Raw genomic sequence first — 24,000 nt, forward strand, 5'->3', positions numbered from 1 at the left:
AGAGGAGTAGGGGGAAGTGTCTCACTCTCTCTCTCTGTCTCTCGCTCTCTCCAGGTGGTAGAGGAGTAGGGGGAGTGTCTCACTCTTTCTCTGTCTCTCGCTCTCTCCAGGTGGTAGAGGAGTTGGGGAGTGTCTCACTCTCTCTCTCTGTCTCTCACTCTCTCCAGGTGGTAGAGGAATTGGGGAGTGTCTCACTCTCTCTCTCTCTGTCTCTTGCTTTCTCCAGGTGGTAGAGGAGTAGGGGGGAGTGTCTGTGTCTCTCTCTCTCTCTCTCGCTCTCTTTGTCTCTCGCTCTCTTCAGGTGGTAGAGGAGTAGGGGGGAGTGTCTCACTCTCTCTCTGTCTCTCGCACTCTCTAGGTGGTAGAGGACTAGGGGGGAGTGTCTCACTCTCTCTCTCTCTCTCTCTCTCTCTCTCTCTCTATCGCTTTCTCCAGGTGGTAGAGGGGTTGAGGAGTGTCTATCTCTCTCTTTGTCTCGCTCTCTCCAGGTGGTACAGGAGTAGGGGGAACTGTCTCACTCTCTCTCTGTCTCTCGCTCTCTCCAGGTGAGGTGGTTAGAGGAGTAGGGGGGGCGTGTCTCACTCTCTCTCTCTCTGTCTGTCTCTCGCTCTCTCCAGGTGGTTAGAGGAGTAGGGGTGCGTGTCTCACTCTCTCTCTGTTTTCTCGCTCTCTCTCTTGGTGGTAGAGGAGTAGGGGGGAGTGTCTCTCTCTCTCTCTGTCTCTCGCTCTCTCCAGGTGGTTAGAGGAGTAGGGGGGAGTGTCTCACTCTCTCTGTCTCTCGCTCTCTCTAGGTGGTAGAGGAGTAGGGGGGAGTGTCTCACTCTCTCTCTGCCTCTCGCTCTCTCTAGGTGGTAGAGGAGTAGGGGGGAGTATCTCACTCTCTCTCTCTGTCTCTTGCTCTCTCCAGGTGGTAGAGGTGTTGGGGAGTGTCTCACTCTCTCTCTCTCTCTCTCTCTCTCTCTCTCTCTCTCTCTCTCTCTCTCTCTCTCTCTCTGTCTCTCGCTGTCTCCAGGTGGTAGAGGAGTAGGGGGGAGTGTCTCACTCTTTCTCTGTCTCTCGCTCTCTCTAGGTGGTAGAGGAGTAGGGGGGAGTATCTCACTCTCTCTCTCTGTCTCTCGCTCTCTCCAGGTGGTAGAGGGGTTGGGGAGTGTCTCTCTCTCTCTCTCTCTCTCTCTCTCTCTCTCTGTCTCTCGCTCTCTCCAGGTGGTAGAGGAGGAGGGGGGAGTGTCTCACTCTCTCCTCTCTCTCTGTCTCTCGCTCTCTCTAGAGGCTAGAGGGGTAGGGGGGAGTATCTCACTCTCTCTCTCGCTCTGTCTCTCGCTCTCTCCAGGTGGTAGAGGGGTTGGGGAGTGTCTCACTCTCTCTCTCTGTCTCTCGCTCTCTCCAGGTGGTAGAGGAGGAGGGGGGAGTGTCTCACTCTCTCTCTCTCTCTGTCTCTCTCCAGGTGGTAGAGGAGTTGGGGAGTGTCTCACTCTCTCTCTGTCTCTCGCTCTCTCTAGGTGGTAGAGGAGTAGGGGGGGTGGTCTAACTCTCTCTCTGTCTTTCGCTCTCTCTAGGTGGTAGAGGAGTACGGGGGAGTATCTCACTCTCTCTCTCTCTGTCTCTTGCTCTCTCCAGGTGGTAGAGGTGTTGGGGAGTGTCTCACTCTCTCTCTCTCTCTCTCTCTCTCTCTCTCTCTCTCTCTCTCTCTCTGTCTCTGTCTCTCTCTGTCTCTCGCTGTCTCCAGGTGGTAGAGGAGTAGGGGGGAGTGTCTCTCTCTCTCTCTCTCCTCTCTCTCTCTCTCTCTCTCTCTCTCTCTCTCTCTCTCTCTCTCTCTCTCTCTCTCTCTCTCTCTCTCTCTCTCTCTCTCTCTCTCTCTATCGCTTTCTCCAGGTGGTAGAGGGGTTGAGGAGTGTCTATCTCTCTCTTTGTCTCGCTCTCTCCAGGTGGTACAGGAGTAGGGGGAACTGTCTCACTCTCTCTCTGTCTCTCGCTCTCTCCAGGTGAGGTGGTTAGAGGAGTAGGGGGGCGTGTCTCACTCTCTCTCTCTCTGTCTGTCTCTCGCTCTCTCCAGGTGGTTAGAGGAGTAGGGGTGCGTGTCTCACTCTCTCTCTGTTTCTCGCTCTCTCTCTTGGTGGTAGAGGAGTAGGGGGGGAGTGTCTCTCTCTCTCTCTGTCTCTCGCTCTCTCCAGGTGGTTAGAGGAGTAGGGGGGAGTGTCTCACTCTCTCTGTCTCTCGCTCTCTCTAGGTAGTAGAGGAGTAGGGGGGAGTGTCTCACTCTCTCTCTGCCTCTCGCTCTCTCTAGGTGGTAGAGGAGTAGGGGGGAGTATCTCACTCTCTCTCTCTGTCTCTTGCTCTCTCCAGGTGGTAGAGGTGTTGGGGAGTGTCTCACTCTCTCTCTCTCTCTCTCTCTCTCTCTCTCTCTCTCTCTCTCTCTCTCTCTCTCTCTCTCTCTCTCCTCTCTCTCTCCTCTCTCTCTCTCTCTCTCTCTCTGTCTCTCGCTGTCTCCAGGTGGTAGAGGAGTAGGGGGGAGTGTCTCACTCTTTCTCTGTCTCTCGCTCTCTCTAGGTGGTAGAGGAGTAGGGGGGAGTATCTCACTCTCTCTCTCTGTCTCTCGCTCTCTCCAGGTGGTAGAGGGGTTGGGGAGTGTCTCTCTCTCTCTCTCTCTCTCTCTCTCTCTGTCTCTCGCTCTCTCTCCAGGTGGTAGAGGAGGAGGGGGGAGTGTCTCACTCTCTCCTCTCTCTCTGTCTCTCGCTCTCTCTAGAGGCTAGAGGGGTAGGGGGGAGTATCTCACTCTCTCTCTCGCTCTGTCTCTCGCTCTCTCCAGGTGGTAGAGGGGTTGGGGAGTGTCTCACTCTCTCTCTCTGTCTCTCGCTCTCTCCAGGTGGTAGAGGAGGAGGGGGGAGTGTCTCACTCTCTCTCTCTCTCTGTCTCTCTCCAGGTGGTAGAGGAGTTGGGGAGTGTCTCACTCTCTCTCTGTCTCTCGCTCTCTCTAGGTGGTAGAGGAGTAGGGGGGGGTGTCTAACTCTCTCTCTGTCTTTCGCTCTCTCTAGGTGGTAGAGGAGTACGGGGGAGTATCTCACTCTCTCTCTCTCTGTCTCTTGCTCTCTCCAGGTGGTAGAGGTGTTGGGGAGTGTCTCACTCTCTCTCTCTCTCTCTCTCTCTCTCTCTCTCTCGCTCTCTCTCTCTCTCTCTCTCTCTGTCTCTGTCTCTCTCTGTCTCTCGCTGTCTCCAGGTGGTAGAGGAGTAGGGGGGAGTGTCTCACTCTCTCTCTGTCTCTCGCTCTCTCCAGGTGGTAGAGGAGTAGGGGGAGTGTCTCACTCTCTCTCTGTCTCTGTCTCTCTCCAGGTGGTAGAGGAGTTGGGGAGTGTCTCACTCTCTCTCTCTCTCTCTCTGTCTCTCGCTGTCTCCAGGTGGTAGAGGAGTATGGGGGAGTGTCTCACTCTTTCTCTGTCTCTCGCTCTCTCTAGGTGGTAGAGGAGTAGGGGGGAGTATCTCACTCTCTCTCTCTCTGTCTCTCGCTCTCTCCAGGTGGTAGAGGGGTTGGGGAGTGTCTCTCTCTCTCTCTCTGTCTCTCGCTCTCTCCAGGTGGTAGAGGAGGAGGGGCGAGTGTCTCTCTCTGTCTCTCTAGGTGGTAGAGGAGTAGGGGGGAGTATCTCACTCTCTCTCTCGCTCTGTCTCTCGCTCTCTCCAGGTGGTAGAGGGGTTGGGGAGTGTCTCTCTCTCTCTCTCTCTCTCTCTCTCTCTCTCTCTCTCTCTCTCTCTCTCTCTCTCCAGGTGGTGGAGGGGTTGGGGAGTGTCTCACTCTCTCTCTCTCTGTCTCTCGCTCTCTCCAGGTGGCAGAGGAGGAGGGGGGAGTGTCTCACTCTCTCTCTCTGTCTCTCGCTCTCTCCAGGTGGCAGAGGAGTTGGGGAGTTTCTCACAGATGTTGCCAGTTGCAGAGTCTCATGAGACTCTCCCAGCAGAACCCAGAGAACATGGTCAACCTGCAAGGTACTGAGCCAGCCCCAGACCAGGAACCCTCAGACCAGAAACCCCCAGACCAGGATGGCCGTTGGGAGGGGTCATAGAGGGTGGGTGGGGGGATCATGGAGGTTGGGGGGGGGGGTGTTGTTGGAGGTTGGGGGGGTTGTGGGGGGTGGTTGAAGTTGAGTTTGGGTGATGGAGGGTGTGGGGGTGATGGAGGTTGGGGAGGCAATGGATGGTGGGGGTTGTGGAGGGTGGGTAGGTGATGGAGGGTGGGGGGGTGGGGGGGGTTGGTGGTGTGAGGGTTGGGGAGGTGATGGAGGTTGAGGCTGGAGATTTGATGAAGATTGACACCAGTAGAACATATCTACAATGTGACCACGGCTGAGACATTGGTTCAATGATTCATTGGTTCTTTGTGTCAATGATTCATTGTTTGTTTGGTTCAATAGTTCGTTGATTCTTTGGTTCAATGATTCATTGGTTCTTTGGTTCAGTGATTCGTTGATTCTTTGGTTCAATGATTCGTTGGTTCTTTGGTTCAGTGATTCGTTGGTTCTTTGGTTCAATGGGTCATTGGTTCTTTGGTTCAATGACTCATTGTTTGTTTGGTTCAATAGTTCGTTGATTCTTTGGTTCAATGATTCATTGGTTCTTTGGTTCAGTAATTCTTTGGTTCTTTGGTTCAATTGTTCATTGGTTCTTTGGTTTAATGATTTGTTGGTTCTAGGTTCTATGGTTCCTGGTTCCTTCAGCGTTCCTCAGGTGATTGAAGGTTCCTGTTCTAAATGTTGGTTCTCCTGCAGGACTGACTGTGGTGTTTGCTGACCAGTCGGGGATGAACGCTTCAGGACACGTTCTTCTGGGAACCACCGATGTCCACCATCAGTGGAGCAGAGTGAGCAGCCTCTGATCCCAGCTCTGACCTCTGACCTCTGAACTTCCCTCCACCCTCTGACCTCTGAACCTCCCTCTGACCTCTGAACTTCCCTCTGACCCCTGAACCTCCCTCTGACCTCTGAACCTCCCTCTGACCCCTGAACCTCCCTCTGAGGAGAGGCCTGCCCTCCCCAGCCCAGAGCCAGAGGGGGGGGGGGACGGGACAGCTCCCCCAGGTCCCCGTTCCGGAAACAAGAAACAAGATCCTATTTATTTTAAAACAACTCAATACCAATGTTTTCACTTAGGAGGAGTTCAAATCAGTATTTGGTGGAATCAGCCTGATTTTGATTCCAAGCTGTCAGCTGTCGTGCTCTCCACCAGTCTGTCATGGTTCTTGTCATGCTCTCCACCAGTCTGTCATGGTTCTTGTCATTCTCTCCACCAGTCTGTCATGGTTCTTGTCATGCTCTCCACCAGTCTGTCATGGTTCTTGTCATGCTCTCCATCAGTCTGTCATGGTTCTTGTCATGCTCTCCACCAGTCTGTCATGGTTCTTGTCATGCTCTCCACCAGTCTGTCATGGTTCTTGTCGTGCTCTCCACCAGTCTGTCATGGTTCTTGTCGTGCTCTCCACCAGTCTGTCATGGTTCTTGTCGTGCTCTCCACCAGTCTATCATGGTTCTTGTCGTGCTCTCCACCAGTCTGTCATGGTTCTTGTGGTGCTCTCCACCAGTCTGTCATGGTTCTTGTCGTTCTCTCCACCAGTCTGTCATGGTTCTGGTCGTGCTCTCCACCAGTCTGTCATGGTTCTTGTCGTGCTCTCCACCAGTCTGTCATGGTTCTTGTCGTGCTCTCCACCAGTCTGTCATGGTTCTTGTCATGCTCTCCACCAGTCTGTCATGGTTCTTGTCGTGCTCTCCACCAGTCTGTCATGGTTCTTGTCATGCTCTCCACCAGTCTGTCATGGTTCTTGTCGTGCTCTCCACCAGTCTGTCATGGTTCTTGTCGTTCTCTCCACCAGTCTGTCATGGTTCTTGTCGTGCTCTCCACCAGTCTGTCATGGTTCTTGGGGGACTTTATTCCACTGCTGGTGCAAGAATTCCAGTAGCTTGTGACCCTCCATCTTCCTCTTGATCACATTCCAGAGGTTTTCAATGGGGTTCAGGTCTGGAGGTTGGGCTGGTCATGACAGGGTCTAGATCTTGATTGACCTTGCTGTGTGGCGTGGAGCGTTGTCCTGCTGGAAGAACCGATCCTCAGAGTTGAAGAACATTGTCAGAGCAGAAGGAAGCAGGTTTTCTTCCAAGATAACTTAGTATGTGTCTTGATTCATGCGTCCTTCACAAAGACCAATCTGCCTTGCTTTCAGGAGCCTTGCTGAAGCTCCCCAGACCATCACCCATCCTCCACCAAATTTCAGCTTTGCCCAACACCTGGTCGTCTAATGGTTAGACGGAGCTCTGGAGAGGCCGACAAGCCACAGCGTCTTGCACCGACTGTGAAATTTGGCCCTACAGCTGCAGCCTCCGGCCCTGCTGCCGCAGCCGCAGCCTCAGGCCCTGCTGCCGCAGCCTCAGGCCAGCAGCCGCAGCCTCAGGCCAGCAGCCGAAGGCCAGCAGCCGCAGCCTCAGGCCCTGCTGCCGCAGCCTCAGGCCAGCAGCCGCAGCCTCAGGCCCTGCTGACACAGCCGCAAAAACTTCAATAGCACCAAACTCAAAGCGAAGACATTTTATTGGTCTTTGAAAAAGACACACACACACACACACACACACACACACACACACACACACACACACACACACACACACACACACACACACACACACACACACACAATCTTCATTTACAGAAAGACACCCTGAAGTTGCAGCCGGACTGGATCCTTAGGTCCTGGTCCTGGTCCTGGTCCTGGCCCTCAGCCCTTGGTACTTGTCCTGATCCTGGTCCTCAGACCCTTCAGTCCCATGTCGGAACCACACACAGGAACCATATACAGGAAATACATACAGGAACCATACAAGACCCACATATAGGAACCACACACAGGAACCACATAGATGAACCATACAAGAACCACACAGAGGAACCTGATACAAAAACCATACAAGAACCACACACAGGATCCACATACAGGAACCACACACAGGAATCCCCTACTGGAACCACTCACAGGGACCACACACAGTAACCATACAAGAACCACACTCAGGAACCATACAGGAACCATACAAAACCCACATACAGTAATCACACACAAAAACCACATGCAGGAACCACATACAGAAACCATACAAGAACTACATACAGGAACCATACAAGAACTACATACAGGAACCATACAAGAAACACATACACGAACCACATACAAAAGCCACACAAGAACCACAGACAAGAACCATACATGAACCACATACAGGAATCACACACAGAAATTACATACAGGAACCATACAAGAACCACATACAGGAATCACACACAGAAACCACATACAGGAACCACACAGGAAGCACACACCGGAACCATACACATGAACCACATACAGCAGGAGTATTCAATTAAAAGTCACCGAGGTCCAGTTATTAAAATTTCCTCCAAGTAAAAGGTCCGAACCGACGTCCAGCTTGTGTCTTATAGCCCTCCCCTATGTCCACATTTTCATTTGGTTTAAACAATGTTTATTGTCAGTTTTCAATGCAGGAAAAGTTTAACCTAGTGTATAGCTAACTCTTTTACCATAAATAAAAGTAGTCCCAGGCAAATAAATTTAAGTCCTTTATTTCAGATTAAAGAAAATGGGAACCTCAGAATAAAATAAATAAAAAAGTGCAAACAGAGCCAAATAACCCCTCTTTCTCTTAAATTAAAGAGTTCCTAGCCTAAAAAAATGAAGGCCTACTTTTCAAGTAAAAAAATTAACATCTTCAGATAACAATAAATAAAAAGAGGCTCTTTAAGGAAAAAAATGAAAACACACCATTGAACACCACCTTTTCTCTTTCAATTATTCTGTTTATCTTAATGAGAGAAATGGGAATGTGACTGCCCTGCCAGGAATTTAAATCTTGGTTGGAATGGAGTCAGTGCCATTCTCATGCAGATATGTAGGTGTTCATTGGTGAGCCTAGAACGGTGCTTGTTTTTGATAATGTTCATAGTGGAAGAAGCTGACTCACAGCTGTATGTCGATCCAAACATAGTCAAGGTGTGCAGTGCTACTTTGGTCAGACCAGGGAACACACTCTCACACACATTCTGGAGCCACAAAGTAGCAGGGTCAGTTGCCTCAAAAGTCTCTCTTAATGCAGCATTTGCTTGCAGATCAATGAGCTCAAGCTGTAGAGATCCTGCATGTGCCCACTTGAACATCTGTGTCACCTCCTTTGAAAATCCTCTGACTTCTCTGATGAGGAAAGGATTCTGGATTAGCAGGAGGAGCTGCTGACCAAGGTTGAAGTTGTTGAACCTTTTACTGAAGTTTCCAATCAGCTTGTTTATGAAGTCAGCATAGAGAGAAACATCTCTCTCACCCTGAATCTGTTCCTGCAGTTTTGGGAATTGTTCCAGCTCTCCTTTGAAAATGTCCTGCTTCCTCTGGAAAGAGCGAACAGCTGTCATCAAATCAGCAACTGAATTGTTCTGGCCCTGCAGCTTTAAATTGAGCTCATTAAGATGTGATGTAATGTCAACCAAAAAGGAAACCATATCCATCTTGTGCTCATCTTGCAGAAAAAGTGAAAACTCTGCTGCTCTCTGACTCTTGACCTGCTTTAAGAAAGCTGCTATTTCTTTTCAAACAGACCAGAAACGTCCCAGTGCATTGCCTTTACTCAGCCACCTCACATTGTTGTGCAGCAGCAGGTCATTGGCATTTGCCTCAACATCTTGCAGGAATTCTCTCAGGAGGCGATGCTGAAGGGACGAGGATGCTCTGAGGAAGTTGATGAGTTTCATCACTGTGTTCTGATAGAGTGGCACACAGAACAGTCTGATGGATGAGACAGTGATAAGCAATAAGATCTGGGTTGTCCTCTTTCATCCGGGGCACAGCCCCCCTCTCTTTTCCCACCATGGCAGGGGCACCATCTGTGGTGACAGAGACAACCTGCTTCAGATCTATGCCCCTCTTTCTCAAGTGGTGTTACACCCAGCAGGTCCTCACAGAGCTCCTTCTTATCTTTGTGAAGAAATCTCACATACACCAAAAGCTGGGCATTATCAGTAACATCTGTAGACTCATCAATGGTCAAAGATATGCATGGTGCACTCTGAGCAGCTGCATCAAGCTGTGCCAGCACATCATCTGCTAATATTTCTGACTTTCTGGTTGCTGTTGAGGCTGACATCGGGATTTGTTTGATTTTTTCACACATCTCGTCTTTTTGTTTTCCCTCAAATAATGTCTCAGCAACAGCTTTTAAGCACAACTGTCCCATCACTAAAGGTTTTTTTATGTTGCCCCAAAATCCACGATACCTTTAGAGAACATTCGTTTGCACGTTGCTGGGCTGTAAATGTATGCGTGATGAGTCGGGTAGACTTGTCGTACTGGACTTGCAGTTCAGATATTTAGCGTGCCCTCAGCTCGGACTTCAGGGGGTAATTTTGCTCAAAAGCGCTGTGCTTCGTTTCGTAGTGGCGCTTCACATTGCCACTTTTAATTAATGCCACAGTTTCGGAGCATATGAGGCAGACTGGTTTTGAACTGCTTGCCGGAAGAATGAACATAAACTTCTCCGTCCATTCGTCTTTAAAACTCCGGTTTTCCACATCTACCTTCCTTCTTTTGGAGCAAGCCATGCTGTCTTTGACTGTCTCTTCCTCTCTGCTCTGGTGCGCTGGCCGCGCAGGGGAAACAAACGATTTGATTGGCTCAACTGAGTGAAGCTATTGTTGTATTAACTGGAGTAGCAGCGCCCGCAGTATATAGCAGCGACCGTCGGAAAAAAAATACTTCATGAAAATGATCTATTATCGTGATTTTATGGTCTTTATCGAGATTGGTCACGGGTCCGAACAGAACCATCACTCGGTCCGGATCCGGACCGCGGCCCTCCATTTGGTGATGCCTGACATACAGGAACCATACAAGAACCACACACAGGAAGCACATACAGGAACCATGCAGGAAGAACACACAGCAACCAAACACAGGAACCATACACAGGAACCAAATAAGCCTCGTTTCCACAGTGCCCCTTGGTGCTGGTACGGGTCAGGTCGGAACCGGTTGTTGTGCGTTTCCACTGACTCAGAACCGTTACCAACCGGTTCCATTGGTAACCATTTCTCGCTACCCCTCCACTTGGGGACGATAAATGATTACAAATTCTACAGAATTTACTATTTTATTTGACGGGTGTGGCATGGTCATGCTCAGACTCTCAAAAGAACTAAAGTTGGGTTTTGGGTTAATATTAATTAGTAAGTGAGAGTTCTAGATGGCTGCCTCCACCCTCCTCCACCACTTTCACCAGCTATTTGAGTGTTAGTATGACTTGGAGGGGAGGCTTCATTTAGACTAGCATACTCATCTTTACGTAGCAGGTTTCTGTTCATCCAAAGAGATCAATGTTGTGTTCACTTATCAGATCATTGACTAGAAGAGCTTTGGATGATAAAGATCTCATGTTTAGGAAACCACATCTCATTTGTTTGTCTTGATTTTGTCTAGTTTCACACTTGATACGGATGAAGTTTTTGTAGTCATTAGAAGTAGTTTTCCTAGGTTTAGATAGTTTTATACTTGTGGTCAATGTTCCCTCTAATCTTTCATGTGTCTGGGCATACACACAAGCTCCCTGAGCACACTGAGGACCACTGTGAGCAACATCAGATGTGCAGCTGTGGCCACACACCAGTATCACACCTGTTCAAAACCTTGGATCATAGCAAGTTACATGGCTTATTAAAAGAATCAAATTACAGCAGCAATTTTCACTAGTTTACTTTTAATATAAGTGATTTGACAAACTTTAAAGGAAAAAGACAAAAATCTTGTTGTTCATGAGATGTGTAGTATGTTTTATGTGAGAGTCCTGCTTGGCCATGGGAAGAGTCCTGCTTTGGCCTGTGTGAGGGTCCTGTTCTGGAAGAAATGATACATATACACCTTTCAGACATAACATTTTGTTCACATTAAAACATTCACATATTGCACAATGACGTGTGCTGTAGCTTGTGATACAGTGTAAATTCCTGTAACTCTGTCTGTAAAATATGTAATTACTCAGTTTTTTATTATCATTTCTACTGCCCATAAATTATCTAGTAGTAACATAATTTAATGATTAATATCCATAAGTAAAAAATCTTAATAAATGTCACTAGAATATGCACAAATCTGACTTAAATTCTACCTTATTTTTCACGTCTGTCCTTCTCACTTCTCCAATGGTTGTACACTTTGTCCAGGTTGATGGCTTCGTCTGCTTCTTGCTTTGACTTTATGCGCATCAGCTGGTCCAAATGTGCCACTTCAAGACGATTTCTGGATGCTGTTTTGATATGATTCATTAAACTGAATCCTCTTTCACAATCTGCACTGGAAGCTTGAAATGTAGCACAAATATCCACAAGCTGTGAGATCTCCTTTAGCTCCTCACATCTAAGTGCTGCAGCAACCATATCTGAGAATGTGCTGATTGACCCCTGTTTAAGTTTTTGCTTCATTATGTACTTGAATTCAGCATATTGACTGTTAATGGCCTCCATAGACTGTGGGTGGTGGAGAATGGCCTCATACTTCTTTGCCAGTGTGGCAATGTCTGCTGATCCATAGTCAAAACTAATGTCTGAGCTCAGTGCTTCAATGTCAAATGCAGACCACTCCTTTAATTCATCCTCTGGAAAACGAGCATCCATGTGATCACAGAGCTTACTAATGAAAAGAGTAATCTCACCAGTATTTCTGCCATCAGCTGATGAGGTCCCCATTGCCTCTTTGACACGGTCACTCCACTGTACATCCTTCCGCTTCAAGTATTGGGAACGCAACTTCTCAATCTTTGCTCTGGCAAAGCAATGTCCTTCCATCACAGTCAGGTTGCGTCTTTGCAAAGTGAGGCAGAGTTGTGCTAGCTCACCCAAAACATCTCCCAGAGCAGTGACAGTAACCTTGAACTTTGAATCACTCAGCTTTTTGTAGCAGTACTTTGCCACTGGATCTCCATTATCACTGGATTCTCTCTTGCAGTATTCTTCAAGCACAGTGTAGTTCCTCAGAACAGCATTGACAGCTTGGTGCCGCGACAGCCATCGCACTTCGTTCAGAGGCCTGAATGACAGTGTATCTTCATCAAGAATCTTTGCTAGGTCCTCCATTTTGCCCCTCTTCACAGTGGACCGAGAGAAAGTGGAATACACAGTTCTAAGAAGAGTTTCCACATCTCGCATCATAGGTACATTTTTCCAGGCATCATCAATGCCCAAGTCCTCTCTATGGGCCACACAATGTTGTTCGGTTAGGTGTGGTATTTGGCGCTTTAACAAAGCCGCGACTCCGTTGTGTTTTCCTAGCATTACTGTGGCACCATCGGAGGTCAGCATCACCATTCTCTGCAGGTCCAGTCCATGTTTGGAGTAAAACTGAGTTATTGCCTGCACAATATCCCGAGCAGTGCATGCTGTCAGCTTGATGATGCCACCAAACACAGTTTTATAGTTAACATCATTTTCCTTCCTGTATTTAATATATAGGACTAGCATTTTGTGTACTGATATGTCTGTGCTCTCATCTACTATCAGGGTATGCCAGGGTGCATTTTTAACACTGCACATAGTCTCATTCTGCACTATCTCATTGATTGAGTTCACAAATTCAAAGGCATAGTTTTTGCTTCGCCAGCTTTCTGGTATACTCACATACTTTGCCATGTGATCGTGGATTTGTTGAACTGACAGCATTGATGCATTCATTTTGATGGCTAGTAAAATGTTGTCAATGAGAACTTTAACTTGCTTGGGGTCAGATTTTGTTTTGTGTGACAGCTCGTTCCTTTTCTCTCTGTCTTTTGCGTTTTCCTGCAATAATGTACCAATCCCCTGTCCCATTTTGAGTCTTCGTACAATTCCAACAGCTTTCGAATGACTTTTCTGCTGAATGTGACGCTTGAGGTAGTCCAACTTCCATTCAGTCCACATTTTTCCCTCGGAAAACTCATTTGCTACTTTAGCTTCGCGGCATGTTTTGCAGAGTAGACCCTTCTCACTCGAAAAAGAAAAAATCTCACCCAGTTTCACCGCTTGTTCTTCTATTTGAACATACTCCAACAGCCATTCCATCTTAAAAGAACCGCATTTCCTTTTTACAATGGCTTGGTGAGTGGATGTGTCGCTGCCCGTTCGTTTCGCCATGATAAGGGGTTAGCATTTGCGTCTCGTAACTCCGCCGCACTGTTGTTAGCTAGCTAACCTGCACGGCGCGAATGGGCAGGGCAATAGTGTCAATGCTATAATTGGCTGCGTAGCGTAAGTGAACCGAATCGTATCATTGGCTGGACACCTGTCTCTCACTGAGTTACGTTGCAAAATAGTACAGAAAACAAAATTATTATTATTATTATTATTGGTTTAATTGATTAGATAAGATTAGGACTAATATTAGATATTAATTAATACGTTTATGTTGAATTTTATTTTATGCGCTGCATAGATTTTCTTGTGCGCTGAGAATGTGCGAGCAGTGCGCGATTGCTCAAGCGCGCAGCTTAGAGGGAACATTGCTTGTGGTGGTCCGAGGGATAGACACAGTCTCTATGGGATGTTTAACTAAGTTAGCTATGGTTGGTGACTGCCCAGAGGGAAACTCAGAGAGGCGTGTAGGACTGCCACTCTGTTGCCTGGTCCCCACTCTGCTACGTCAGGATGGAGGAGCTAAGCTTTTAACTCTGTTTCTAGATAAGAGGTACGCTCCATCCAACGTGGGATGGATGCCGTCCCTCCTGATGAGACCAGGCTTGTCCCAGAAGGACTTCCAATTATTAATGAAGCCTACCGAGTTACTGGGACACCACCCTGACAGCCATCTCCCTCTGACCCCTGAACCTCCCTCTGACCCCTAAACCTCCCTCTGACCTTTGACCCCTGAATCTCCCCCTGACCACTGAACCTCCCTCCACCCTCTGACCTCTAAACCTCCCTCTGACCTCTGACCCCTGAATCTCCCCCTGACCTCTGAACCTCTCTCTGACCTCTAAACCTCCCTCTGACCACTGAACCTCCCTCTGACCTTTGACCTCTAAACCTCCCTCTTACCCCTGAACCTCCCTCTGACCTCTGAACCTCCCTCTGACCTCTGACCCCTGAACCTCCCCCTGACCTCTGAACCTCTCTCTGACCTCTAAACCTCCCTCTGACCACTGAACCTCCCTCGACCCTCTGACCTCTGAACCTCCCTCTGACCTCTGACCTCTAAACCTCCCTCTGACCTCTGAAGCTCCCTCTGACCTCTGACCCCTGGATCTCCCCCTGACCTCTAAACCTCCCTCTGACCACTGAACCTCCCTCTTACCTCTGAAGCTCCCTCTGACCCCTGAACCTCCCTCTGACCCCTGAACCTCCCTCTGACCTCTGAACCTCCCTCTGATCCCTGAACCTCCCTCTGACCTCTGAACCTCCCTCTGACCTCTGACCCCTGAAACTCCCTCTGACCTCTGAATCTCCCTCTGATCCCTGAACCTCCCTCTGATCCCTGAACCTCCCTCTGACCCCTGAACCTCCCTCTGACCTCTGACCTCTGAACCTCCCTCTGACCTCTGACCCCTGAAACTCCCTCTGACCTCTGAATCTCCCTCTGACCTCTGAACCTCCCTCTGACCTCTGACCCCTGAATCTCCCTCTGACCCCTGAACCTCCCTCTGACCTCTGAACCTCCCTCTGACCTCTGAATCTCCCTCTGACCACTGAACCTCCCTCTGACCTCTGAACCTCCCTCTGACCACTGAACCTCCCTCCACCGTCTGACCTCTGAACCTCTCTCTGACCTCGGACCTCTGAACCTCCGTCTGACCTCGGACCTCTGAACCTCCCTCTGACCTCTGACCCCTGAATCTCCCTCTGACCACTGAACCTCCCTCCATCCTCTGACCTCTGAACCTCCCTCTGACCTCTGAACCTCCCTCTGACCACTGAACCTCCCTCCACCCTCTGACCCCTGAACCTCCCTCTGACCTCTGAACCTCCCTCTGACCGCTGACCCCTGAATCTCCCTCTGACCTCTGAACCTCTCTCTGACCTCTAAACCTCCCTCTGACCACTGAACCTCCCTCTGACCTTTGACCTCTAAACCTCCCTCTTACCCCTGAACCTCCCTCTGACCTCTGAACCTCCCTCTGACCTCTGACCCCTGAACCTCCCCCTGACCTCTGAACCTCTCTCTGACCTCTAAACCTCCCTCTGACCACTGAACCTCCCTTGACCCTCTGACCTCTGAACCTCCCTCTGACCTCTGACCTCTAAACCTCCCTCTGACCTCTGAAGCTCCCTCTGACCTCTGACCCCTGGATCTCCCCCTGACCTCTAAACCTCCCTCTGACCACTGAACCTCCCTCTTACCTCTGAAGCTCCCTCTGACCCCTGAACCTCCCTCTGACCCCTGAACCTCCCTCTGACCTCTGAACCTCCCTCTGATCCCTGAACCTCCCTCTGACCTCTGAACCTCCCTCTGACCTCTGACCCCTGAAACTCCCTCTGACCTCTGAATCTCCCTCTGATCCCTGAACCTCCCTCTGATCCCTGAACCTCCCTCTGACCTCTGACCTCTGAACCTCCCTCTGACCTCTGACCCCTGAAACTCCCTCTGACCTCTGAATCTCCCTCTGACCTCTGAACCTCCCTCTGACCTCTGACCCCTGAATCTCCCTCTGACCCCTGAACCTCCCTCTGACCTCTGAACCTCCCTCTGACCTCTGAATCTCCCTCTGACCACTGAACCTCCCTCTGACCTCTGAACCTCCCTCTGACCACTGAACCTCCCTCCACCGTCTGACCTCTGAACCTCTCTCTGACCTCGGACCTCTGAACCTCCGTCTGACCTCGGACCTCTGAACCTCCCTCTGACCTCTGACCCCTGAATCTCCCTCTGACCACTGAACCTCCCTCCATCCTCTGACCTCTGAACCTCCCTCTGACCTCTGAACCTCCCTCTGACCACTGAACCTCCCTCCACCCTCTGACCCCTGAACCTCCCTCTGACCTCTGAACCTCCCTCTGACCGCTGACCCCTGAATCTCCCTCTGACCTCTGAACCTCCCTCCGTCCATTGAACCTCCCTCCACCCTCTGACCCCTGAATCTCCCTCTGACCCCTGAATCTCCCTCTGACCACTGAACCTCCCTCTGACCTCTGAACCTCCCTCTGACCACTGAACCTCCCTCCACCGTCTGACCTCTGAACCTCTCTCTGACCTCGGACCTCTGAACCTCCGTCTGACCTCGGACCTCTGAACCTCCCTCTGACCTCTGACCCCTGAATCTCCCTCTGACCACTGAACCTCCCTCCATCCTCTGACCTCTGAACCTCCCTCTGACCTCTGAACCTCCCTCTGACCACTGAACCTCCCTCCACCCTCTGACCTCTGAACCTCCCTCTGACCGCTGACCCCTGAATCTCCCTCTGACCTCTGAACCTCCCTCCGTCCATTGAACCTCCCTCCACCCTCTGACCCCTGAATCTCCCTCTGACCCCTGAATCTCCCTCTGACCACTGAACCTCCCTCTGACCACTGAAACCTCCCTCTGACCCCTGAATCTCCCCCTGACCTCTGAACCTCTCTCTGACCTCTAAACCTCCCTCTGACCACTGAACCTCCCTCTGACCTTTGACCTCTAAACCTCCCTCTGACCCCTGAACCTCCCTCTGACCTCTGAAGCTCCCTCTGACCTCTGAAGCTCCCTCTGACCTCTGACCCCTGGATCTCCCCCTGACCTCTAAACCTCCCTCTGACCACTGAACCTCCCTCTTACCCCTGAACCTCCCTCTGACCTCTGAACCTCCCTCTGACCTCTGACCCCTGAACCTCCCCCTGACCTCTGAACCTCTCTCTGACCACTAAACCTCCCTCTGACCACTGAACCTCCCTCGACCCTCTGACCTCTGAACCTCCCTCTGACCTCTGACCTCTAAACCTCCCTCTGACCTCTGAAGCTCCCTCTGACCTCTGACCCCTGGATCTCCCCCTGACCTCCAAACCTCCCTCTGACCACTGAACCCCCCTCTTACCTCTGAAGCTCCCTCTGACCCCTGAACCTCCCTCTGACCCCTGAACCTCCCTCTGACCTCTGAACCTCCCTCTGACCTCTGACCCCTGAACCTCCCTCTGACCTCTGAATCTCCCTCTGACCTCTGAACCTCCCTCTGACCCCTGAACCTCCCTCTGACCTCTGAATCTCCCTCTGATCCCTGAACCTCCCTCTGACCTCTGAACCTCCCTCTGACCTCTGACCCCTGAAACTCCCTCTGACCTCTGAATCTCCCTCTGATCCCTGAACCTCCCTCTGACCCCTGAACCTCCCTCTGACCTCTGAACCTCCCTCTGACCTCTGAGCCTCCCTCTGACCTCTGAATCTCCCTCTGACCACTGAACCTCCCTCTGACCTCTGAACCTCCCTCTGACCACTGAACCTCCCTCCACCGTCTGACCTCTGAACCTCTCTCTGACCTCTGAACCTCCGTCTGACCTCGGACCTCTGAACCTCCCTCTGACCCCTGAATCTCCCTCTGACCACTGAACCTCCCTCCATCCTCTGACCTCTGAACCTCCCTCTGACCTCTGAACCTCCCTCTGACCACTGAACCTCCCTCCACCCTCTGACCCCTGAACCTCCCTCTGACCTCTGAACCTCCCTCTGACCGCTGACCCCTGAACCTCCCTCTGACCTCTGAACCTCCCTCTGACCTCTGACCCCTGAAACTCCCTCTGACCTCTGAATCTCCCTCTGATCCCTGAACCTCCCTCTGACCCCTGAACCTCCCTCTGACCTCTGAACCTCCCTCTGACCTCTGAGCCTCCCTCTGACCTCTGAATCTCCCTCTGACCACTGAACCTCCCTCTGACCTCTGAACCTCCCTCTGACCACTGAACCTCCCTCCACCGTCTGACCTCTGAACCTCTCTCTGACCTCTGAACCTCCGTCTGACCTCGGACCTCTGAACCTCCCTCTGACCCCTGAATCTCCCTCTGACCACTGAACCTCCCTCCATCCTCTGACCTCTGAACCTCCCTCTGACCTCTGAACCTCCCTCTGACCACTGAACCTCCCTCCACCCTCTGACCCCTGAACCTCCCTCTGACCTCTGAACCTCCCTCTGACCGCTGACCCCTGAATCTCCCTCTGACCTCTGAACCTCCCTCCGTCCATTGAACCTCCCTCCACCCTCTGACCTCTGAACCTCTTTCCGACCTCTGACCCCTGAATCTCCCTCTGACCCCTGAACCTCCCTCTGACCTCTGAACCTCCCTCTGACCTCTGAACCTCCCTCCGTCCATTGAACCTCCCTCCACCCTCTGACCTCTGAACCTCTTTCCGACCTCTGACCCCTGAATCTCCCTCTGACCACTGAACCTCCCTCCACCCTCTGACCCCTGAATCTCCCTCTGACCTCTGAACCTCCCTCCGTCCATTGAACCTCCCTCCACCCTCTGATCTCTGAGCCACCCTCTGACCTCTGGACCTCTGACCCCTGAATCTCCCTCTGACCACTGAACCTCTTTCCAACCTCTGACCCCTGAACCTACCTCTGACCTCTGACCCCTTCTCTTACCTTAAACTCACTGTGACTGCCTGTGACGCCCCCCCCCCTCATGCAGGTCTTCCAGCAGCTGCCCAGCTTCCTCCGCCTGCAGCAGGAAGTGGAAGTGCTGACCGAGCGGATCAGCCTCCTGCTGGGCGGAGCCTCGCTGCTAGAGGCGGAGCCACTGGGGCCGGTGCAGCCAATCACAGAGCACTACAAAGTCCTCACCACCTTCCACAGGACGCTGCAGAGCCTCCCCCTCCGCCTGCACCCCCGCAGCCTGCAGGGGCTGAGTGTGGTGCTGGACAGGTACACACGCACACAAAAATCAAAGACCCGCACACAGGCCACTACCTGTTAACATTTGTGTGTGTTTCTCTGTGTTTATCAATGTGTGTGTTTCTCTGTGTGTTTCTCCGTGTGTTTATCAATGTGTGTGTTTCTCTGTGTATTTCTCTGTGTGTTTATCTATGTGTGTGTTTCTCTCTGTGTGTGTGTGTGTGTGTTTCTCTCTGTGTGTTTCTCTGTGTGTGTGTGTGTGTGTGTGTGTGTTTCTCTCTGTTTGTGTGTTTCTCTGTGTGTTTATCTATGTGTGTGTTTCTCTGTGTGTTTCTCTGTGTGTTTATCTATGTGTGTGTTTATCTGTGTGTGTGTGTGTGTTTCTCTCTGTTTGTGTGTTTCTGTGTTTCTCCGTGTGTTTATCTATGTGTGTATTTCTGTGTGTGTGTGTTTTTTTCTCTGTGTGTTTGTGTGTTTTTCTGTGTGTTTCTCTGTGTGTGTACGTGTGTGTGTGTGTGTGTGTGTGTGTGTGTGTGTGTGTGTGTGTGTGTGTGTGTGTGTGTGTGTGTGTGTGTGTGTGTGTGTGTGTGTGTGTGTTTATCTGTGTGTGTGTGTGTGTCTCCATGTGTTTCTCTGTGTGTGTATTTCAGTGACCGCTCTACCTGCAGCCTTCATGACATGGGGCACTTCATCATCCCCACGACCTTTGACCCTTCTACGCTGCAGGTCTTCCTGCAGAGCCACGCCCCCGAGGCCCGGCTGCGAACAAACCGCCACAAGCAGTGGGTACACACGCACACACACACACACACACACACACACACACACACACACACACACACACACACACACACACACACACACACACACACACACACACACACACACACACACACACACACACACACACACACACACACACACACACAGTGTCTAACAGGCGGTCCCTTGGTTAGTCTGTATGTATGTTGTCCCTGAGTATGGTTCCTATGTGGTTCTTGTATGGTTCCAAGGTCAAGGTGAAGGTCAGGGTTACTTTATTGTTACCTGTAGGTCAAGGTGAAGTTCAGGGTTACTTTATTGTTACCTGTAGGTCAAGGTGAAGGTGAGGGTTACCTGTCGGTAGACTTGTTTTACAGGTTTTGTTATCACTTGTCACGTTATAACAAATAAAGACACATGATGAACCAGACAGGCTGATTGGTCGACTGAGACAGACAAGACAAGAACTCAATGTTCCGCTATCTATCAGTAAGTAATTAAGATAAGATGGAGAACAGATGAATAAAACCGTACAGAGATAAAATCAGTCACTAACCAGGATAAGTACACTGTCACTGAGCCTCACTGAGTTCAGTGACGGCGACAGGAACAAAGCTGTTCTTAAAGTGCTCCGTCCTGCAGCATGGAACCAGGAACCTCCGTCCAGAGGGGAGGAGCTGGAATGGGCCTGGTAGAGGATGGGGGTCACTGCTCATGACGGATGAAGCTCCTCTGTACCTGTTTAGTGAACAGGGAGGCTGGAAAAGACCAATGAGACGACTGGACCATTTTACTATTTGGTTCAGTGAGTTTCTCTCTTTGAAAGAGTTCTGACCGAACCGGGCCGCCGAGCACAAAGACCTATCAGACTCCAGAAAAGACGGATAAAAAGACTCAGGATTGTTCTGTCAATGTGGAAAAAGAGACGTTTCCTGAGGCAGTGGAGGCGCTGGCGGCCCTTTTTACACACCGGCCAGCAATAATGGTCCTCAGGTATGACGTAAAGTCATGATTGACATAAAGTCAATGAGCATATCTTTTGTTTTTGATCTCTTCAATTGAAGGTGGGACTCTGCACACCACTGTACAAACTCATTAATGACTGGTTCCCCCTCTGGGGAGGGACAATAACACAGTCATCTGCGTACTTCATATAGTTCTGTTGTCACGTTTGTGTAAAGGGTAAATGAAAGGGGCAACAGCACCCCCTTGTGGAGAACCTGTGGAGGAGAACTCTGGGTCAGATAGAACCCATTAATCTCACTCTTGGTGATCTTTCAGTTACAAAGTCTAAAATCCAGCCCACCAAGTTATTGCAGATTTAAACTGCTCTAAAAGTCTTTTGGTTAAAATGTGGGGCTGGATTGTATTAAAATCAGAGGAGACGTCAATCAATCAAAGTCTAGCAGACGTCCCTTTATTCTCTACGTCTTTAAAAATCATGTTTAGTAGAGTCAGAGTGGCGTCCTCCACTCCTCTGTTTGACCTGAATGCAAACTGCATTGATCCAGCTGGTGTTCATTTCCCCTCAGTATCACATTCCTCACAAGTCATTTAAAGACCTTCATTACTACTGAGGGACTCACTCACGGAGGGCAGGGAGAGCACAGAATCCTCTGACCACATTTCAAAGCAGGGCCCGACATTAAGGACTGTCCGAACATCCAGGGCTTGTAAAAGGTTTAACTTGGGCAACTAAATAATCTGCCCACCTTGCCAGAACGGGCGAGTGGTTTTTAGTGACGGAGCCGACCTGATCCGGGATCAACGTAATTCACTGATCAGAGATTTGTGATCCATGGTCCTGGTCTGCTCCATGATCCTGGTCTGCTCCATGATCCTGGTCTGCTCCATGATCCTGGTCTGATCCATGATCCTGGTCTGCTTCATGATCCTGGTCTGATCCATGATCCTGGTCTGCTTCATGATCCTGGTCTGATCCATGATCCTGGTCTGCTTCATGGTGCTGAAATGATCCCCAGTGTTTCCCTGCTGCTGCTCTGCTCGCTGGCTGCAAACTGTGGACTGGATTTCCTGAAGGGAGGCGGGTCTCAATGAGACCAGGAGGAATGAGGCAGGAAATCCATTCCACAGTTTGCAGCCAGTGAGCAGGCTAGGGAAGTAGCACTGTGCTATCCAACTTTTCATGGCAACATGTTGCTGTTTGGACGCATTTTACACTCAAAACACCACAAAGCAACACAGCAACGTGGATGTTAGCAAAGCAACGCAGCAATGTGGATGTTAGCAAAGCAACGCAGCAACGTGGATGTTAGCAAAGCAACGCAGCAAAGTGGATGTTAGCAAAGCAAAGCAGCAACGTGGATTGTTACAAAGCAACACAGCAATGTACAATGTTTGCAAAGCAACACAGCAACCTGCAATGTTTTCAAAGCAACGCAGCAACGAGCAAAGTTAGCAAAGCAACGCCGTAACATGCCATGTTTACAAAGCAAAACGTCAACATGCAATGTTTTCAAAGTGACACAGCACCGTGGATGTTTTCAAAGCAACACGGCAACATGGATGTTAGCGAAGCAACACAGCAATGCGCAATGTTTTCAAAGCAACACGGCAACATGGATGTTAGCAAAGCAACACAGCAACATGCAATCTTTACAAAGCAACACAGCAACCTGCAATGTTTACAAATCAACACAGCATAGTGGATGTTAGCAAAGCAACGCAGCAACGTGGATGTTAGCAAAGCAACGCAGCAAAGTGGATGTTAGCAAAGCAAAGCAGCAACGTGGATGTTTACAAAGCAACACAGCAATGTACAATGTTTGCAAAGCAACACAGCACCTGCAATGTTTTCAAAGCAACACAGCAATGTGGATGTTTGCAAAGCAACGTATCAACGTGGATGTTAGCAAAGCAACACAGCAATGTGGATGTTAGCAAAGCAATGTAGCAACGTGGATGTTAGCAAAGCAACACAGCAACTTGCAATGTTTACAAAGCAACGCAGTAACGTGGATGATATCAAATTCAGGTATCAGGATCGGATCAGAAGTGAAAAAACATGGCTCGGTGCTTCCCTACTGCAGTGTAGACGAGCAAGTTCCTGAAGCTGACCGTCCATCAGACTCCTGAAATAAGAACTTTTCAATGTTCATGAATTGTGCTTCAATACTTGTTTTAGAAATATGTTAGTGACAAACTGGATCCACATTTTGTCAGTTTGTGTTCTACAGTACTGAACTCTGTCATGTATCAGTTTGTGTCTTTTTATTGGTGTACTCTAGTCACTGAATAATATCAGTTAATGTATAATACTACAATGTATTTTCTGTCTAAAACTAGTCATTAATTCTCTAGTATGCACGAGAATTTAATTCTTCCCTTTAAATCATTAATGCAGTACTTGTATATAATAGTGTTTTCAGCTATTCTGAGGTAATTGACTGTGTTAATGTGTAAATAAATTAAATATGTAAATGAACTCTGATAGGCTAAACTTCTAAATGTTTCAGTACTATGTCAGAATCTGCATGGAAATACTCTCAAGATACTCTCATGAAAAGAAGTTAAACTGTAAAAAGTACTTGTGAAATCCTATTATGTTTGTCTAGTCATTTGTAATTGGACTTCAATTACAAATAACTTCAAGTTTATTCAAAAAACAATTCCAGAAACATTTTACAATGGATTAATGGTGGAATTCATACTTTACCCAAGCTTATGAATTACCATTAAACTTCGGGCAAGTAAAAAGTTGAAAGCACTTTAATGTGCGAAGGGCATGTATGGAGTTCTTGTGTGGTTTCTGTATGTGGTTCCTTTGTGTGGTTCCTGTATGTGGTTCCTGTGTGGGGTTCCTGTATATGGTTCCTGTATGTGGTTCTTGTATGGTTTCTGTATGTGGTTCCTGTATGTGGATTTTGTATGGCTCATGTATGGTTCCTATGTGTGGTTCCTTTATAGTTCCTGTATGTGGTTCTTGTATGGTTCCTGTGTGTGGTCCCTGTGTTTGGTTCCTGTAGGTGATTCCTGTATGTGGTTCCTGTATGGTTCCTGTGTGTGGTTCTTGTATGGTTCCTCTATGTGGTTTCTGTGTGTGGTTCCTATATGTGGGTCTTGTATGGTTCCTGTGTATAGTTCCTGTATATGGTTCCTGTGTGTGGTTCCTGCATGTGAGTCTTGTATGATTCCTGTGTGTGGTTATTTTATGGTTCCTGTATAGCCTCGTTTCCACAGTGCCCCTTGGTGCCGGTGCTGGTTGGGTGGAGTCGGCTATCTGTAACCAGACCCATATCAGTGCCGTGTTTCCATTAGACGGGGTTCGGTTTGAAATGTAGGCGGGGTTATGAATGGTGGTGTAATCATGCAGGATGTGACGCCATAACGGGAGGACATTTTCAAAAAAGTGACCTGATTGCTGCCGGACAACTGATTGGAAAT

At 49.5% G+C, this 24,000-nt stretch overlaps 1 protein-coding gene across 1 annotated transcript in view; it reads left to right on the forward strand.

Moving 5' to 3' along the window:
* The window catches only part of tcaim (T cell activation inhibitor, mitochondrial), a 59,035-nt gene that overhangs the window by 33,131 nt on the left and 1,904 nt on the right, over positions 1-24,000 (forward strand). Inside the window, exons 7-10 of the mRNA XM_080472105.1 lie at positions 3,875-3,972; positions 4,752-4,843; positions 18,632-18,864; positions 19,485-19,616. Coding sequence (XP_080328231.1) covers positions 3,875-3,972; positions 4,752-4,843; positions 18,632-18,864; positions 19,485-19,616 — 555 coding nt within the window. The remainder of the gene's footprint in view (positions 1-3,874; positions 3,973-4,751; positions 4,844-18,631; positions 18,865-19,484; positions 19,617-24,000) is intronic.

The sequence above is a fragment of the Lipophrys pholis genome, assembly GCF_963383615.2.
Source record: "Lipophrys pholis genome assembly, chromosome: 9".
Lineage (NCBI taxonomy): Eukaryota > Metazoa > Chordata > Actinopteri > Blenniiformes > Blenniidae > Lipophrys > Lipophrys pholis.